The sequence below is a fragment of the Ictidomys tridecemlineatus genome, chromosome 11 (assembly GCF_052094955.1).
Source record: "Ictidomys tridecemlineatus isolate mIctTri1 chromosome 11, mIctTri1.hap1, whole genome shotgun sequence".
NCBI classification, from domain to species: domain Eukaryota; kingdom Metazoa; phylum Chordata; class Mammalia; order Rodentia; family Sciuridae; genus Ictidomys; species Ictidomys tridecemlineatus.
Genome location: NC_135487.1, coordinates 130,301,503 through 130,321,419, shown reverse-complemented (window position 1 = coordinate 130,321,419; position 19,917 = coordinate 130,301,503). Strand labels below are relative to the sequence as shown.

The 19,917-nt window shown below is 43.4% G+C and overlaps 1 protein-coding gene across 2 annotated transcripts in view; it reads left to right on the top strand.

Annotated features, from left to right (window-relative positions):
* The first annotated feature begins 421 nt into the window (after positions 1–421).
* Tuft1 (tuftelin 1) overlaps positions 422–19,917 on the top strand; it is a 42,093-nt gene continuing 22,597 nt past the window's right edge. The window contains exons 1-3 of one of the 2 annotated variants that reach the window (XM_013361122.4): positions 437–576; positions 15,109–15,183; positions 15,577–15,678. In XM_013361122.4, coding sequence (XP_013216576.2) covers positions 517–576; positions 15,109–15,183; positions 15,577–15,678 — 237 coding nt within the window. In that variant the 5' untranslated portion in view covers positions 437–516. Of the gene's footprint in view, positions 577–15,108; positions 15,184–15,576; positions 15,679–19,917 lie in introns of both variants that reach the window. The other variant, XM_021730463.3, reaches the window with a different exon arrangement.

Here is a 19,917-nt window from a genome sequence, read left to right as displayed (position 1 = left end):
CCAGTCGCTGGGATTCCAGGCGTGCGCCACATGGCTGGGCGGTGCCTACCCTTCCACCTCTGGAAAGGTTTACTCAGCTCTCCCCAGCCTACAGGCTGGAATATCCAGGGAGAGGAGAAGGCGACTGTGTGCAGGTTCCACGTCCTCATTCCCTATAGAGGGGCACATAGGGTGGTTCCCTCGGGCCGACCCTGATCTGGGGAGCTGAAAGGAGACTGAAGAAGAACGTGGAGGTGAAACCACACATCCTGGACAGAACTGGGCAGTTGAACAGCCTCAGGTCACTTCCAAGCCCCGCCTTTATGTAAATCTGAGGAGCGCCGGAGGGCGTGTCCTGGGGCCGCCCACCTCGCTCTCTCGCTCGCCCATTGGCGAGCAGTGTTCCGGGGCGTGGCCTACCTTCAGCCCGCCCCTGACGCGTCTATATAAGGGGGTGATTCCGCGCGCGCCCGCCGACAAAACGCCGGACGGCACCGAGGAGGGGTGGTCCCGTGTGGCTGTCCCTGCGGGAAAAGGATGAACGGGACGCGAAACTGGTGTACCCTGGTGGACGCGGACCCGGAGGGCCAGGCTGCGGTAAGGAAAAGCGCCCAGACCGCTCTCCCCACTGAGAATCCTCGGTTTCTAGTTCCGCCCCTCCCGCGCCCGCTCCGAGTTCGCTGACATCACCTGGTGCTGGACTCGGGCGGTCAGCCCTTCGCGGAGCTTTTCTCTCTTTTCCTCTGACCTGCCTTGGGGCGGTGGCGCGGGAGGAAGACGTCGGAGTCTCGGGGCCCCGAGGTGACCCTTTCCTTTGGGAGAACCCTGCGGCTTCTGCCCGGGACTGGGCGCGCGTGAGCCCTCGCTTGGGCCGCGGGTCCCAGTGCACATTACTCAGGCGTCCGGTGGGCAGCTGGATTGGATTGTGGGAGACAGAACTCAAGGGACCGGATTCCTGCCCCGCCTTGGACACTGTGTCCCGCCAAGGCGGAGTAGGCTTTTCTGTGGGTCCTGGTGACCTCAGAGGCCTTTCAGAGAATTTTGTGGTGCTCTGGATGGATGATCAGTAACAGGATACAAGAAACAGGGGTGGAGGGTGAAATCCTGGAGTTTGGAATGGAATTACTCCGAGATTGGCTAGGGATTTTGCCTTTCCCCAAGAAGGATGGAGCATTCTACCTGGTGCTCACCTTTTTTCTTGAATTTCTCCTTTTTGCCCCTTGCAGTTCTCCTGCTCCCCTCCCCCAGTCGGTCAACTGATAGCTTCCTGGGACGGTTTGTTGGTTTTGCTTCCGTCTCCAGCCGCCAAGCCCAGGGCAAGCGGATGAAGGGATGCAGAACCTGGGCTGAGAAAGGAAGGGAAGCGAACCTCCAGAGGGTTTTTGGACTCGGTAAAGGCTGGAGAAATGGAGGTCGTTTTTCTAGTGCAAGCCAGTGTGCCCTGCTTCTCTCATTTCCTGGCTCGCAGTCCTTGCACATTTGTGCCATGACCTCCTCCAGCTGACCATATGGTTTTTCCCCTTCACAGGCAAAGGAGGATAATTTGTGGCTAAATATTTCTAGGCTTTGCTGGGGAACCTAACCTAGCATAAGCGTGTAATATTTCATCAATTTCTAAGCTGTTGTGGTGAGAGTGAAATGGAAGTCAAGGTGATGGCTAGTTTGATCCCCCTCCCCCCATCTGATTTCCTTACCTCTGCCCATCTCAACATGCCCTGGAGGTAGAGCTAACCCAGCTTCCCAACTGCCGCTGGATTGTGGCTCTTCTTTGTAGAGTATTAGTAGAATAGATGCTTATTTGAATTTTAGGGTCCAGGTGATCATTTAACTCTATTTGCAGTTCCCTTGTTATTTCTGTTTAGGCTTATGAATGTTTCTGCTGCTTTACAAATTTTGCTGCTGCCCAACTTCTGTCCCCTACATCCTAGTCTTCTCCAGCTGTAGGATGCTGAAGAGATAGGAAAAAAAAAAAATCCATCCCCTGTTGTGTCTAGCCCAAAGTCCTACTCCATTATCTTACTGTTTTGGAATGGTTGAGGCAGGGAAAAGGGTGTGAGATGAAGGATAGGGGTGTTTCCTCTTCTTTTTGTTGCTGTAGAAAAGAGATCCAGAAAGAGGTCTAAAACTGTGACATTGGCAGCACTGAGAATGAATTGTCACCCTCTGCTTTCCCTTGATATTTTTTACTGCTTGTTTGGTTTGGCAGAAAGAACAGGTAGAAAAATAGTGAGCAAGGAATTCAGACATAGATAACCAGAGATCTCTAAGAACAAGAGGAAGAGAAATTTCCTTTTATTCCTTTTTTCTAGGTTGAACTTGAGATTTATTTTACACCAAAGCTGGGAATAAAATAACCATTGGGTTTGATCTTGAAGACATTCCTGGGCTCTTAAGGAGGGGGAGGAGATGATAAACAATCAGTCAGGAGATAGGCATTGTCCTGAATTCTTCTTCTGTGAGCCAGCCTGCAGATAGAATTTGTGGCTTTGGACAGTCCCTAGAAAATTGTCATACAATCATACCATTGAATGAGTGCTCAGTATATGTGAAAAGTGAATGAGTGAATAAATAAATGAACAGATGTTTTTTCTGGAGTTGGCATTGTAGGCTTTTGATTGGAGTGTTCTAGTAGAAATCAGGATCTTGGATCTTGGTGTTTGCTCAGGAGCCAGGCCATGTGCCTTAGTACCCCATATATGGAGATGGGAATATAGCTAATACACTTTCTGGATTGTTTCATTACAGACAGGTGTGTGCCACTGTGCCTGGCCCTTTTTATTTTTTATTTTGAGACAGGATCTTGCTAAATTGCTGAGGCTGGCCTGGAACTTGCTATCCTCCTGCCTCAGCCTCCAAGGTTGCTGAGGTTACAGGTGTGTGCCAGTCCACCATGCTGGATTATTTTTATTGTTGGATGCAGATGCAGCATGTTCAAGAAGCCAGTGTTTTTCAAAACCGTAGACCTTAATCACTTAGTGGGTCTGAAGTCACCATAGTGGGTAAAACCAGAATCAAAAAAGAAGTATGGGGCTGGGGATGTGGCTCAAGCAGTAGCGCGCTTGCCTGGCATTCGTGCGGCCTGGGTTCGATCCTCAGCACCACATACAAAACAAAGATGTGTCCACCGAAAACTAAAAAATAAATATTAAAAAATTCTCTCTCTCTCTCTCTCTCTCTCTCTCTCTCTCTCTCTCTTTAAAAAAAAAAGTACATGGTTAACACTCTGAGTTTTAGTAAGGATAGATTTTTTTTTTGGCAAAACTTTGTTTCAGTTATATCTAGATATGTACTTTCAACATATGCATGTTTATTTACTGAACCTTGATGCAAAATTTATTTTTTAGGTCAAAAAAGTTTGCAAGGGCTGGGGTTGTGGCTCAGTGCTACTAGAATGCTCACCTAGCCTGCGTGAGGCACTGGGTTCAATCCTCGGCACCACATAAAAACGAAGTAAAGATATGTGTTCACCAACAACTAAAAAATAAATAATTTTTAAAAAAGTTTGTAAGCCACTTTGGTAGGTTATATCAACATATAAAAGTACAAAGTAAGGCTCAAACTCATTTTTTTGGTGGGGGCGGTGGGTACCAATGATTGAACTCAGGTGCACTCAACCATTAGCCATATCCCCAACACTATTTTGTATTTTATTTAGAGACAGGGTCTCACTGAGTTGTTCACTGCCTCACTGTTGCTGAGGCTGGCTTTGAACTTGCGATTCTCCTGCCTCATCCTCTTGAGCCACTGAGCCCAGCTCAAACTCATTTTTATTAGACATTTCCTTTAACTTTCTTTGGTAAAACAACAGAGAGTAACTCTAGCTAACTTAAACAGAAGAGGAATTTATTAGAAGGCAACGGGGCGGTGCACAGAATTTAAGGGAAAACTTAAGTCCAAATTGAGGAAGTGAGTTCTGGGGCCTCAGAAGGTGGAAGGAACTAAGGGAGATTTTCTACTTTTGGATGAATTGGTTCCAACTGTTTTAGGTATTATTTATTTATTTATTTAGTTAGTTAGTTAGTTTTTTGCCATTCTGCCCAAGATTCCATGGAGATGGTGCCAGGGAGAGGGTTCCTTGATTGACAGGCCCACAAGATTACTCAGTGAAGAATTGAGATTCTTCAAAACAAAACCCGTGTTACCAGAGGAGAACAGAAGTTGTGGGATAAAAGATGTCTGTGACGTTTGACTTTAGCATGATGAACTATGATCCCCCCTTTTTTTTTAATGGAAAGAGTATATGTGCATGGTTTTTAAAAAATCTAAATAATACCAAATGGCTTTTAAAATAATATAGTGGACCTCAACTTCAAGCTTTGCACCGTGGAAATAGCCACTTTCAACTGTTTCAGTTATCTTGTCTCCTGTTTACCTCTATGTTAAAAAACATGCTCATAGGTTTATAGTGATATTTCTTGATTTATCAGTTGTAGGCATCTGTTGACTTCCTGTTGTAGGAATTATGGGAGGACTTATACTCCCACCTCTTACATTCTCCTTTCCCATGATCCCGCAGTTTCTAGCTGAATCATGATTTCTGTTAAAAGCATTATAGTTAAAGGCATGGCTCTGGGAATTTAAGGTGGGCTTTAGTCAGGGCTCTGATGTTTTCTTTGACCAGAATTACTTTGGTAAATTAATTTCTTCATTCTCAGTTTCCTCGTGGGTAACATAGGGATAATAATTAACACCTCATGAGGTTGTTGTAAGGATTAAGTAAGATAATACATACAAAACATTAAGCACACTTCCTGCCACATGCTTGCTAAGTGCTCAGGTGTTGGCTGATATTTTCTATTCATTTCTCCACTATTTTAACCTCCTTGGAGCACCCTGGCCAAAGGATGGGGGAAAAGTCGGGGGCCTCTTGGGCTTGGTCGAGGTGTGTTCCTCATTCTGTTGACATTCGTTTTTTCTTATCTGTTCCTTTCCCTTTCCTTGATTATTTAGATCCCTCTGCCTTTGGAGGACCCCAAGGGTGAGAGAGGGCCTTGGAAAGACCCAGAACAAAGATGTGGGTGACCTTTGCTGAGTCCTTACTCGGCCAGGACTGGTCCTAAATGGGGGTGTGTTTAGGGTTTATTGTTGACGTCCCTCTTGGCCCTTTCCTTCTCCTTTTTCTGGCCTCAGAGCCAAGGCACTGTTGTCCCCCGATTAGCGATTCCCTTTAAGTAACCTGTCGGTGTCACCCTTCCTCAGAGCAGTTGTGTTTTTTTCATCCTGCCTAGTGTTGTGTTGGGTTGTGTTTGATTTATGTTGGCCAGAGAGGTTCTTTCAACACCATGGTAGATCTGGATTCGTCATCGGTAATGTGAACTCTTGTCTTTGCCATGGAGTAGGTGATATTCCTGTAGGACCTCTGCTAAAATTGTTTAATGCCAAATCTTTCCTGAGCCCCACTTTTTGAAAACCTAGAACTCTGGTTTATTGAAGGTTTACCATAAGCTTCATATATTTTTTAAAAAAATTTGTAGTTGTAGATGGACAGAATGCCTTTATTTTATTTGTTAATTTTTATGTGGTGCTGAGGATCAAGCCCAGGGCGCCTCGCATGCTAGGCAAGCACTTATAACAGCTTTATTGAAATATTATTCTTTTATTATTTGGTACTAGGGATTGAACCCAGGAGCACTTAACCACTGAGCTACAACCCCAGCTGTTTTTTATTTTTTATTTTGAGACAGGGTCTTACTAAGTTGCTGAGGCTGGCTTTGAACTTGCAATCCTCCTTCCTCAGCCTCCCGAGCCACTGGGATTGTAGGTGTGCCCCATGGTGCCTGGCTAGGGTTCTTATATTCATAGAATTGTGCAGTAATCAATAAATCAATTTCTAAAAAGTAAGTCAATTTGAGAACTTTTTTTTTTCATTTCATAATGAAATCCTGACCCAAAAGCAGTCATTCCCTATTTCCCCTAGTCCTAGGCAACTACCAGTCTGCTTTCTTTTCTGTATGAATTCAGTGTTCTGGACATTTCATGCAAATATAACCACGCAGTATGTGATCCTTTGTGGTTCATGTCAATGAACATGCTGTTTTTAAGGTTCATCCACATTGTAACTACATTTTGGTTGTTTCTACTTTTTGGTGTTTGTGAATGATACCGCTGCAACCTTTGGTATACAAGTTTTTATGTGGACAGATGTTTTCATTTCCCTTGACAAGAAATACCTGGGTGTGGAATTGCTGGATTGTAGGATTTGCAGTTTAAAAGAGGGCTGATCCTTGGTGCTTATTCTAAAGGAATGAATAAATTCTCAAGTGCTGAGATTCTGGCTCTGTGATACCTGGATGGGGAAAAACTAGGTAGAGGAATCTTTCAAGTTTGGTGGCTGTTTCTTCCAGTCGTGAGACTTGCCAGACTCAGCCCATAAATTTCTCCTCACACCATCCAGCTCCTGCATTTTCTTACTTTCAGGAGCACTGTGCCTGATACCTTCCAGCCTGCCAGGAATTTGGAGAATGCTGGCTTTTGCCTGTGGAGGGAACTGTTGGGAGACTGTCCTGGTTACCAAATCAATTGGCATTTGGTGACAACATTGCTTATACTCTGGGGTGGAGGGAGGTGTGCTCCTGGATGGTTTCGGTTCCAGACGTGTGTGCTCAGAGCAGGTGGGACTGGCTTCCTCACCTGCAGGTAATTATGGTGCATGCCTCTTTGGGTCACAGCACAGAGCCTTGTGTAATGCCTTTGTTTCCTAGAGGTGGGCAGGTTCAGTTGGTGGAATAGGTGTGTGCTTAGAAGGCTGATAACCCAAATTTAAGCCTGGTTAGCAGAGGCAGGAAAAGGAGATGGGATGGGTACATGAAGGAAGGAAAAGGAAATGGTTTCCTAGGGTCTGTGGCACAGAGACTAAAATCACAAAGTAAAGTGGACAGAGAATACAGAGGCAAAGTCACTTTTGCTAGCCCTTTGAGGGAAAGAGCCCCTAGGATTTTACCTCTTCATTCCAGGCTGGCTAGGCGCGAGGCAGGTATCCTGGAGAGCAAGTGGCTCCGCAACAGTGTCTCCTGCAGAGCTGGGGATCAGGAGCCTGCTTCCCTCTGTGTGTCAGCTCACACCAGGCCCCAGTGCCAGGCTCCTGGTCATGAGAAGGACTGTCCCATTTAGGACCCCATCCCAGATCTCTCTTCTCATTTCATCTCCCAGTCTCCCTGGTCAACCCGCGGCCTAGAGCTTGTTCAGCCCCTGCCTCTGGGTAGGTAGCCAGATGAAAAGCAAACACTGATTTTGTTGGCCAATCTGTCAGGAGGAAGAAAGGGAGTGAGTCTTCGCATTGTGCTTTGCAAAGGGCCACTTCTGGGAGAGAGCACTGAGCCTGCAAGCTGCGTGGCTGGGAGTCTGCTCCAGAGCAGGGTGGGCACCCCACCATCCCGCCTGGCCCTTGTTTTTTTTTCCCCTGGCTTATGGGGCTTTCCCCATCCTTCCGTCTTGTTACAAGAGGATGACAATTCCCCTTTCTCAGAGTGGGCAAGTTGAGTGGCTGCTACTGCAGCAGCTGTATGTTGGGGCGGGAGAGGCACAGAATTGAGGGACAGAGTAGTGGAGGAGTGGGGAACAGGGTGAAGATGGATTCAGAATGCTGGTTTCCACTCAGAGAGAGTCTCTACTTCCTTTACTTCTCCTTAGAAAAAACTTTACCCTGGGTCCTCCTTGCACTGCCCCCACCACCCAGTCCTAGGGGCCACACAGAACCCTGGAGAGGGGCCTGGGGAAGCAGGTTCTCCCAATAGTGATCTTTTCCCACTGTCCTGAGCCTGCGGGATGAGAGCCCCTGGGGCGCCTAGTGATCTCTGGAGCCTCCCTACTTATCTCCTCTCTTCTCTTTTTCTCCCTGAGTCTTGATCGCTGAACCCTCCGCCGTGTGTTTACCCCTCCTGCTTTGAGGAGTGAGTCACCCTTGGAGATTTGTTTGAACAGAGTGCAGAGGCTGCCTGTAATTTGGAGGTTGCTGGGCTTCTCCCCATAGTGTTTACGAGGTCGGAGGCTGCTTACCTTGTCATCAGGGCTGCTTTTTCCCTGAGAAGAAGCCACCACTTCCATCTTGCCTCTCACAGAGTCCCCAGTGGGGCCCACCCTGCCAGACATTTGGGGGACTTCTCAAGCTCCCTGGAGCCTGTTCACGGGTATGAGGTCGCTCAGCTCCAGAACACAACTGACCCACCAAGCCCAGAAGCCCCAGGGGGCTGGGCACACGGCTCAGGCGGTAGCACACTCCCCTGGCATGCGCGGGGCGCTGGGTTCAATCCTCAGCGCCACATAAAATAAAATGATGATGTTGTGTCCACCGAAAACTGAAAAATAAATATTAAAAAATTCTCAAAAAAAAAAAAAAAGAGAAGAGCCCCAGGTTTCCCTCCTTGGCTCTGGGTTGGGGGCGGGGGGGGGGGGGGCTGTGGCCTTGTAGACTAGACACTCTCTGGTTCTGGAGGGAGAGGTGCCAGAGAGAGCCCTAGAGTTTTCACTAACTCCATTTAGACAATTTGCTTCACCACCACCCTCCCCGACCGGCAGGCTCTCCAGAACTACCTGAAAAGTACTGCTGTCTCACCTCTGTGCAGTGGTTTACGGTTTGAAAAGCACTTTCACATTGTTTCTGCACATCCACCTCCCCTGCCTAAATGTCAGCAGGACGGGCGCCTCCACTTTACACAGAGAGACCCAAGCCCAGAGAGATGAAGGGTTTGCTCAAGGATTAATGGATTTTAGTTGGGACTGCACATCCTACCCTTAACTCCAAGTTTAGTACTTTTTCTTTCCTTTATTTTGTTTTATTATAGGAGTATTGCACAATTTTTATTGTTTGTTTCTAAAGTCTAAAATACGATAGAAGGATGTAGAACAAAAGGTCTTTCACTCACCTACCTGCCTCTCTTTAGTGTATATGACTTATATGCTTTTCCTATGTGGGTTCCCCCACCCCAAAGAAAGGCCATGTGACATGGTGGTTAGGAGCCCAGACCGAAACAGTAGGTTCTGGATTTGAACAAAGTTGTGTGACTTTGGACAAGATACTTCTGTGCCTGAGTTTTTGAATCTCTATGTTGATAATAATACCTACTATATAATATTTTTGTGAAGATTAAATGAGTTGATAACTATGAAGCCCTTTGAACAGGGCCCAGATACACAGTAATTGCTATGTTTAGGAGCTGGCAATTACTGATACTATGTACATGTATATATGTACTTAAATAAATGAGAAATCATATTTTATTTTTCCATTACTTGGAATTGAACCCAAGGGTGCTTTACCACTGAGCTACATCCCCAGTCATTTTTTATTTTGAGAAAAGGTCTTGCTAAATTTCTGAGGCTGGCCCCAAACTTGCGATCATCCTGCCTTAGCCTCCTGAATTGCTGGGATTACAGGTGTGTGCCACATCACCTGGCAACCTTCTTCCAACACAGAAGTGATCACTGTCTTGAATTTTGTGTTTATTTCTTTGCTTTTTGTTATAATTTTATGACATGCTCAAATGATACCTTGTCCAATTTGGCATGTTTTGAATTCTATATACCTATTGTTTATATTCTATAGGTTGCTTTTTTACTTAACATTAAGATTCATTCTTGTTGATGCATGTTGCTACAGTTCATTTATTTTCACAGCTGAATAGTAATTTATTATACTAAAACACCAGAGTTAATTTATTCCTTGTCAGTGGGCCACCTGGGTTATTTATGGTATTTTTATTTAAATTTTTAAATTTTGGGGGGGGTACTGGGAGTTGAACCCTAGGATGCCTTACCACTAAGTCACATCCCCAGCTCTTTTTATTTTTGTTTTGCCACAGGGTCTTGCTAAATTGCTTAGAGCTTTGCTAAATTGCTGAGGCTGGCCTTGAACTTGTGATCCTCCATCTTATCTTCCCAAGATGCTGGGATTATAGATGTATGTCGCCATGCCCAGCTTTTTATTTTTATGTATTTAGTGATATTTTTCTATTTCTGGCAATTCTGTAACCATGCTTGCATATGTATTATTGTTGCATTTACAGGTTTAGTAAAATTCCCCCGTGTTATCTTAAGCAATAACATTTTAATTTGCATTTCCCTGATTACTAGTTAGGTAGAACATCTTACATATATCCAATTACCATTTAAATTTCTTCTTGGAGTTGCCTTTTTTGGCCTTTGCTTATTTTTTCTTGACCCACCCTCCCACCTCTGGGTCTGCTTGTTCCAGTACTGCATACTGCTTCTCTAAACTGAAAAGTCTAAATTTCTTAAAAAAAAAGGTTGGGAGAGGATCCAGATAATCCCTGACTTGCATGGCCTGGAATTCATGTACCTACTGCATATCTCCCCCCCCCTCCCCAGTATTGGGGCTTGAACCCAGGGCCTCACTCTTGCTAGGCAAGCACTCTATTACTGAGGTATATCCCCAGCTCAGCATATGTCTTCTGAGTAACTACTCTGGGCCAGTCACTGTGCTATATGAGCTATCCATGTCTTCTAGGAGTTTGTGATTTGGGGGAGCAGATGAATGTATAAGTAGTTATAAAAGAATGGGGTCAGTGTTGTGGCATAGGATATGTAGGGTGCAGTAGGTGCAGATAGCAGGCTCTGCACCTGTGAGTCTTGAAAGCTGAGTGGGAATTCTCTAAGGCATCAAGGTAGGGAAGGGCATGTCACTAAATGCTATTCTTTTTTCTGGAGAGGAGAGAAAGGTGATCTAAGTACTATTTTGTATCATTTTGTTCTGTCAAAATGCATTCCCTGGGAATGTAGTGCAGTGACTGAGCGCTTGCCTAGTGTGCCTGGAGCCTCTGGGCTCAGTCCCAGTACCAACAAAAACAACACACACACAGCCACCACCACCCCCCCACGGAATACACTAATGGGGCTAATTCTAGGTGATAGGAAATTGATTTTTTTAAAAGTATGGTTCCACATTCACATGCAATCCCTGTACTCTTGGCTCAGTTTGCCCCAGTGGTAACATGTTGCGGAATGTTGCTGTGGATACAGTACATTTCCATTCACCACAAGATCACCCTAATCCCTTTTAGAATCACAACCTCTTTCTTCTTGCCCTCATCCTTTCTTTAACTCCTGAAAACCATTAATCTGTTCTCCATTTTTATAAAATCATCATTTAAAGAAAGTAATATAAATGAAATCATTAGTATTTGTGATTGTTTTTTCACCCATCATAATTCTCTGGAAATCATTGCATTTACCAATGTTTTGTTTCTTTTTATTGCTGGGTCATATTCCATGACAGTAGGAATATAATAGTTGGTTTAATTGCTCTCCCATTGAAGGCATCTAAATTGTTTTCATCTTTTTTTTTTTCTTCCTTTCCTTTTGTTCTTCCCCCAGTTACTGGGGATTGAACCCAGGCATGCACTCTCTACCACTGAGCTACATCTCCAGCCCTTTTTATTTTTTATTTTGAGATGGTCTTGCTAAATTGCCCAGACAGACTTTAAACTTGCCATCCTCCCCCTCAGCCTTCGAGTATTATTACAGGCATTGCATACAACCACATGGACTCATTCTACAGTCTTTGCTTCGTTTTCAGCTCTTCTGTTCAGTGCATATCCGTTTTGGACTGCTATGCTGTCTTCGTGAAATGACCCTTTTATCATATCTAGTGTCTGCCTCTGTCTTTTGTAATTTTCGTTATTCTGAGCTATCAAAGTAAAGCCACTTTGGTCAGTGTTTACATGACATATCTTTTCATATCCTTTTACTCTCACCCTGCCTTTATCCTTATATTTGAAGTGCATTTCCTGTAGATGGCATTTATTGGGTCATTTACTTTATTTCATTTCTTTTAAATGGACAGATAAAATTGTATGCATTTACCATTTACAATGTACTGTTTGGAGTATGTATACATTGTGCAGTGACTGAATCTAGCTAATTAGCATGAGCATCACTTCACAGAGTTATTTTTTTTGTGTGTGTGTGTTATGAAAGGGTCATTTTTCTTGGTGTATTTAGACCACTTACATTTACTGTAATTATTGATATGGTAGGTTTGCCATTTTCTTTTTGTATTTTGTTCTCTCTTTATTCCATCTCTCTTTTCTTTTGCCTGCCTCCCTATTACTTGAACACTTCTTAGGATTCCATTTTGATTTGCTCTAGTATTGCTTTATATGTGTAACTTATCACAATTTGCTGGTGGTGTCATTTTACCAGTTTGAGTGGTGGGGGGCGGGGCTAGACTCGGTGCTACATGCTAGAAATCCCAGTGGCTCAGGAAGGAGGGTGTCAAGTTCAAAGCCAGCCTCAGCAATAGTGAGGCCCTAAGCAACTCAGTGAGACGCTGTCTCTAAATAAAATACAAATAGGGCTGGGGATGTGGCTCTGTGGTTGAGTGCCCCTGAGTTCAATTCCTGGTACCCCCCCCCAAAAAAAAATCTTTTTTTTTCCTTTATATCTCTTTACCCTCCCATTTATATTAATTTAAGTATTTCCTCTGTATAACCATATTACATGGTGTTATAATTTTAGCTTCAATCATCAGACATAACTTAGAAACCTGAGAAGGGGAAACCCCTGTTGTATTTAACCATATTTTTTCTATCCTTGTTTCTTTCTTTATTATTCCCTCTGCTTAGAGAACCTTGTAAGCCATTCTTTTAGTGTAGGTCTGCTGATGAGAAAGTCTCTTAAATTTCCCTTCATCTGAGGATATCTTGATTACCTCCCCTTCCTGAAAATACCTTCCCTGGGGATAGGATTCTGAATTAACAGTTCTTTCAACACTTGAAAAATATATTCCACTTTCTTCTAATCTCTGTCATTGTAATAAGAAATCTACTATTAATTGTTTTGTCCTGTAGATGATGTGTCATTTTTTTTCTGGCTTTTAAGATTTTCAGAAATTCGTTTTTAGTTATCAGAAGCCTAATTATGATGTATCATGATTTTAGGTTTGTTCTATTTGGGGTTTGCTTGGCCTCTTGGATTTGTAGGTTTATATCTTTTGCCAGGTTCTGGAAGGGAAAATTTCTGTCAGTTTCTTTTTCTTTTCTTTTTTCTTTCTTTCTTTTTTTTTTTTTTTAGTTGTAGTTGGACACAATACCTTTATTTTCATTTATTTTCATGTGGTGCTGAGGATTGAACCCAAGGCCTTGCACATGCTAGGTGAGCGCTCCGCCACTGAGTCCCAGCCCAGCCCTCTGTCCCTGTTTCTTTGGGTACTTGTTGAGAGAGAGAGAGAGAGAGAGAGAGATTTTTTAATATTTATTTTTTAGTTCTCGGCAGACATAACATCCCCATCTGTATGTGGTGCTGAGGATCAAACCCGGGCCGCACGTATGCCAGGCAAGTGCGCTACCGCTTGAGCCGCATCCCCAGCCCCTCTTTGGGTACTTTTCAACTGATCCCTGTCTCTGTTGTCTGGTCTCTGATGACATGAATGGGTGTCTCAGGGACTCTAGCCAGCCTCCTGCCCTGTGCTCTTCCAATTGGAATGCCTGGGTTCATGAAAGAAACCAGGCTGATGACTTCCATTAACTAATAGCTCCTTTGTTCTGGCTGAAAGATGCCCTGCCCTGGCTTTTCTCAGCTGCCTCCAGGTACAAGGAGATACAGTGTTGTCCTGAGGAGGAAGAACTGGCAGCCTCTTTGCCTGTTTTGAAATTGTTTCCTCTTCTTTCTTTTCTATTGTTTTCTGGAATGTCACAGAGCGGTCACTGTAAACTCAGAAAATGCTTTACTTCCCCAAGGGCTGTGGCAGGCGGCAGCTCTCAGGATGTAGTAGCAGAAGGAACACAGGATGCCTGGAAGGCCTTGGAGTGCTTAGGGAGCCACCCAGGAATCATTCAAATGAAAGCAGACAAGGTAATAGGAGCCCAGAATGCAGGGTAGCCTCGGGAAGATGTGGCCTTGAGGTGAACTCTGTGGGGCTTGAACCTACCCCAGGTGAGAACGGGAAAGGGCACTGAAGATGGAAAGCATGGGGCGGTGTGGCCAGTTTGAGGGACCACAGCAGGAGAGTAACCAGACTGGAGAGCCCTGTGGATCTGCCTAAGGATCTAGCTTTTATTTGGTAGGAATTAAGTGTTTATAAAACCAGCTACTTTTCGGGGATTGGAAAGTTTTGGGGTCATTCCAAGAAGTGGGAATAGGCTAACATTTGTGTGCTCCCTCTAGACATTTTTAGTTAACCCCCTCATTGCCAGGGTGGGGTAGAGCACCCCTATAATCCCAGCAGCTAAGGAGGCTGAGGCAGGAGGACTGGGAGTTCAAAGCCAGCCTCAGCAATTTAGCAAGGCACTAAGCAACTCAGTGAGACCGTGTCTCTCAATAAAATACAAAATAGGGCTGGGGATGTGGCTCAGTGGCTGAGTGTCCCTGGGTTCAAAAAGAGAAAACCTCATTTGGATGTAGTATTCCATTTTATAGATAAGCACACTGAGTTAACTGACCACACTGAGATTTGAGTGTCTGACCAAAGACTGACTTCTTCTCCACCAAGTTCTATAACATTTGAAAAGAAGGTTCCTTCAAACCTTCTAGGGTAAGATAGCCCCTGCTTTTCCCTCGTGCTCGTTTTTACCCTCTCTCATTTTTAAATTGTATCCAGAAAGTTAAATTTTTACCCTTTGAGTCATGAAAGAAAATCTACGTTATCTTTTGAAATTAGGATGATCTCTAGATAATACCTATCATCTTGTCTGCTTTCATTTGGATAATTTCTGTGTGGCTCGGAGAAATGGGTTTTAGATTTAGGTATTTTTTTGTAGTCTGGGTCAGGAAGCATTCCCTAGTCCTGAAAGTGCAGCGATGACGTCGTGGCTGTTTGCCAGGGCCCTTGTGGATTGGAGTGATCACTCCAGGGACACCCTCCCTGGGGGATGGGGAGTGGTCCTCTGGGTGTTTCTTGTGATGTGAGAACCACAGTGGCTCCCCTGGAACTGTTTGGAGCAGTGTGCCATCGAGTGTCTGGTATGGTAGAGACGCCCCGGGGACATGCCAACACCTAGGAGTGACTGATCTATGGCCAGCTAACACCACATCTCTGGGCCTGGGTTCTCGCCTGTGAGCAGTGACTGGTCCTAAGGCTTACTGCACAGGGCTGGCTAACATGCACCTGCACCAGCAGAACTTGTACTGCAGACTGTAAAGGTAAGGAGTCACTGTTGCTGTCATTGTCATTGTTAGGGCAGCGTGGACATTCTCAGACTGACTCTCCAGAGTGAACTGACAGGAGAGGAGCTTGAGCACATAGCCCAGAAGGTATTGAGGTTCCTGGGGTCAAGGCCTCACCCCTCACCCCTTCTTCTTCCCTGCTGCTGACCACTCACCCCAGTGCTGCCTGAAGCTACCCTGCTGCTGTGAGCTTGGGAGCCCCTCCTGTCAGACACATCTAGCTGAGCTCAGCATTACGCACTGCTTTAGCGGGTGGGGACCCACCGAAGTGAAACTAACCTGCAGTTTCTACTAATGATCCCACCGAGTGTCCTTGTGTCCTTGTGGCTTCCTTTGGAGGTTCTGAAATGAATTTTTGGATGGGAAGCAAACTAACGCTTCATGTCTTTTGAGGAGCAGGTCTAAGTACTGGTCAAGGGACAGGAGTTCTGGGCTTGTCGTGTGGTTTGTGAGCCACTCTTCTGTCTCTCTTCCTGGCAGGCGGGCAGGAAGACCTATGCCATGGTGTCTGGCCGTTCGACTGGTCATTCTCTGGCCTCGGAACTGGTGGAGTCCAATGATGGACATGAGGAGATCATTAAGGTAAGCATGACACCCCCTTCTCCCGCCCTCCTTTTTCCTGCAGGCACATGCAAGGGGACAGCTGAGTGTTGCCAAAGGGAGCTTGTGGTCTGACTGGAAGGGCTAGACCTGAGTGCTGGTTCTTGGTCATCTCCTGGACAGATCTTAATTAACCAGGAAACCGCAGTTTGCTGTAATGACTTTGGTACAGCCTGGCCCGGGGCACGGGGATGGATGGGATGATTTTTCTGGGTACGTGTCCACTTTGCCTATGTTTTGTTACTGGAGATAGCGGGGAGATGTGTTTATGGTACTTACTTTTAAGAATTAAAATGATTTGGCTGGACATGGTGGCACATGTCTACAATCTCAACAACTCTAGGGGCTGAGGTAGGAGGATCACAAGTTCAAGGCCAGTTTGACCAAGGTATCAGGATGCTGTCTCAGAATACAAATAGAAAGGTCTGGGATGTACTTCAGTGGTAGAGGGGGTTCAATCTCTGTACCAAAAATAAATAAAATAAAACAGTTTGCCTGGTGCATTGGTGCACATCTGAAATCCCAATTACTTAGGAGGCTGAAGCAGGAGGATCTTAAGTTCAAGATCAGCCTCAGCAATTTAGTGATACCCTATCTCAATAACAAATAAAAAGGGAGTCAGGGGTGGTGGTGTATGTAGGAGGATCATGAGTTCAAAGCCACCCTCAGTAATAGTGAGGTGCTAAGCAACTAACTCAGAGAGAACCTGTCTCTAAATAAAATACAAAATAGGGCTGGGCGATGTGGTTTAGTGGTCGAGTGTCCCTGGGTTCAATCCCAGGTACCCCCAAAATAAATAAATCAATAAATAAAATAAAAAGGGCTGGGGGTGTAGCTTAGTAGGGTAGGGTGCCTCTGGGTTCAATTCTCAGTACCAGAAAACAAAATTAATACAATTTTTGTTATTTCTTTTGTAGAAATAGTTTTTTGTGATATAACTCACACACCGTACAATTGACCCAGTATTCAGTGGTTTTTAGTATGTCCACAGAGTCGTATAATCATCAATATTGCTAATTCCAGAATATTTTCAGTTATTTTTCCCAGCTCCTGGCAACCAAGTCTACTTTCTATCTCTTGGATTTGCCTATTCTGGATATTTCGTTATATATTTATTTATTTTGGTGGGGGTACAGGGGTTGAACTCTGGCGCTTGTCAACTGAGCCACATCCCTAGCCCTATTTTGCATTTTATTTAGAGACAGGGTCTCACTGAGTTGCTTAGCAGCTCTGTAAATTGCTGAGGCTGGCTTTGAACTCGTGATCCTCCTGCCTCCACCTCCTGAGCTGCTGGGATTACAGCCCTGGGCCACTGCCCTTTTTTTGTGTGTTGGGGATTGAACCCAAGGCCTTGGGCATGCGAGGCAAGCACTCTACCAACTGAGCTATGTCCCTAGCCCTGGGTATTTTGTATAAATGGAACCATACAAGAGATGACCTTCTGTCTGTCTTTCTTTCTTTCTTTTTCTTTAAAGAGAGAGAGAGAGAGAGTGTTTTTCAATATTTGTTTTTTAGTTTTCAGCGGACACATCTTTATTTTATTTGTATGTGGTGCTGAGGATCGAACCCAGCACTGTGCGCATGCCAGGCGAGCACGCTACCGCTTGAGCCACCTCCCCAGCCCGACCTTCTGTCTTTCACTTAGCATACTTTGAAGGTTCATCTATGTTGTAGCTTGTATTGGAACTTACTCCTCTTATGAAATAGTGAACGTGAGTTGGTAAATACCTGGGTTGTTTCCACTTTCTGCTCTTATGAATAATGCTGGTATAAATTCTCATGTGCAAATTTTTGTGTGAACTTGTTTTCAATCCTCTGGGTATATCCCAAGGAGTGAAATTGCTAGGTCATTTGGTAACTCTATATTTAATCAAAAGGAACTGTCAAACCTTTTTCCAAAGAAGCTGCCGCATTTTACATTTCCAACTTTCTCTACATAGTGGTCAACACTTGTTACCTGACTTTCACATTATAGCCGTCCTGGTGAGTGTGAAGTGGTATCTAGTTGTGGTTTTAATTTGCACTTCCAGCATGACTAATGATGTTGAACATCTTTATGTGTTTATTTCCTGTTTATATTATCTTCTTTGGAGGAATATTTATTAAAATCCTTCACTCATTAAAAAAATCCAGTTGTCTGGGGCTAGGATTTATAGCTCAGTGGTAGAATGCTTACCTAGCATGTGTGAGGCACTGTGTTCAATCCTCAGCACCACATAAAAATAAAATGAAGATGTTGTGTCCACCTGTAACTAAAAAATAAATACTAAAAAAATTCTCTCTCTCTCTAAAAAATAAATAAACAAAATAAATAAATAGAATGAAGGTATTGTATCTATCTACAACTAAAAATTTTTAAAAACCCAGTTGTCTTTTAATTGCTGAGTTCTAAGAATTGTTTGTCTATTCTGGATATTAGGCCCTTATCAGATATGATTTGCAAATATTTTCTCCTATTTTGTGGATTAACTTTTAATTTTCTTAATAATATCTTTTTAAACATAGAGGTTTTTAATTTTGATGATGAAATTTCTATGAGTAGGTCTGTGATCCATTTTGGGTTAATTTTCATGTATAATATGAGGAAGGAGCCAAGCTTCATTTTTGATAAGTAGGTATCCACTTTTCCCAGCACCATTTATTGAAAAGATTATCTCCCCACTCCATTGAATTGTCTTGGCATTCTTGTAAAATGTCAGTTGAGTGTATTATTACAGTATTATTATTGTTTCTAGATGTTCAGTTTTATATCAGTGATTTACATGTCAATTCTTATGCCAGTAACCTGTCTTGATTTCTGAAGCTGTATAGTAAATTTTGATATTGGAGAATGTATATGAGTCCTTCAGCTTTGTTCCTTTTCAAGGTTGTTTTAGCTACTTAGGGTTACTTGCATTTTCATACGAATTTGAGGATCAGTTTATAGTTTCTGCAAAGAAGCCAGACTGGATTTTTTTTTTTCTTGGACTTTTTTTTTTTAATTTTTTTTTTATTGGTTGTTTAAATGGATTTTTTAAAATATTTATTTTTTAGTTTTAGGTGGACACATATCTTTATTTTGTTTTTATGTGGTGCTGAGAATCGAACCCAGTGCCTCACGCATGCCAAGCGAGCACGATACCACTTGAGCCACATCCCCAGCCCCAGACTGGATTTTAAAAATAGGAATTATGCTCATCCACAGGTCAATTTGGAGAGTATTGCTGTCTTAACAGTATTGAGGGTTTTTTGTTTGTTTGTTTGTTTTGGTTGTAGTTGGACACAATACCTTTATTTTATCTTCATGTGGTGCCGAGGATTGAATCCAGTGCCCCGCACATGCCAGGCAAGCGCTCTACCTCAAGCCACAGCCCAATATTGAGTTTTACAATCCAGGAGAATGGGATGTTTCTTTCTTTTTTTAGGTCTTTGATTTCTTTCAACAATGTTTCTTAGTTTTGAATAAAAAGTTTTGAACTTCTTTTGTTAAATTTATTTGTAAGTTTTTTTTCTTTTTAATACTATAATAAATGGAAATGTGTTTTTCATTAATTTTTGTTGATTATTAGTATATAGAAATGCAACTAGGGCTAAGGTTGTGGCTCAGTGGTAGAGCGCTTGCATAGCACATGTGAGGCCCTGGGTTCCATCCTCAACACCACATAAAAATAAATAAACAAAATAAACATGTTTTTTTTTAATTTTTTTTTAGAGAGAGTGAGAGAGAAGAGAGAGAGAGAGAGAGAATTTTTAATATTTATTTTCAGATCTCGGCGGACACAACATCTTTGTTTGTATGTGGTGCTGAGGATCGAACCCGGGCCGCACGCATGCCAGGCGAGCGCGCTACCGCTTGAGCCACATCCCCAGCCCCCAAAATAAACATGTTGTATCCATGAATAACTAAAGAATATTTTTTAAAAATAGAAATCCAACTAATTTGTATATATTGACCTGGAATCCTTAAGCCTTGCTTAATTTGCTTATTTTACTATGGTTTTTTTCTCTTTGAGGATTTTCTATATGGGTTATGTCATCTACAAATAGAGATAATTTCACTTCTTCCTTTCCTATGCCAGCATCTTTAATTACTTTCTTTTTCTTACTCAGAGTCATTGCATGCCCCTTGAGGAAAGCAAAACTACTTTATCATTCTGTCAGTGTAACCATTATGAGCATCTTATAGTGTGTTCTCTCAAATATCTTCCTGTACATATCTATTTTTTTCAAACCAGTGAAATT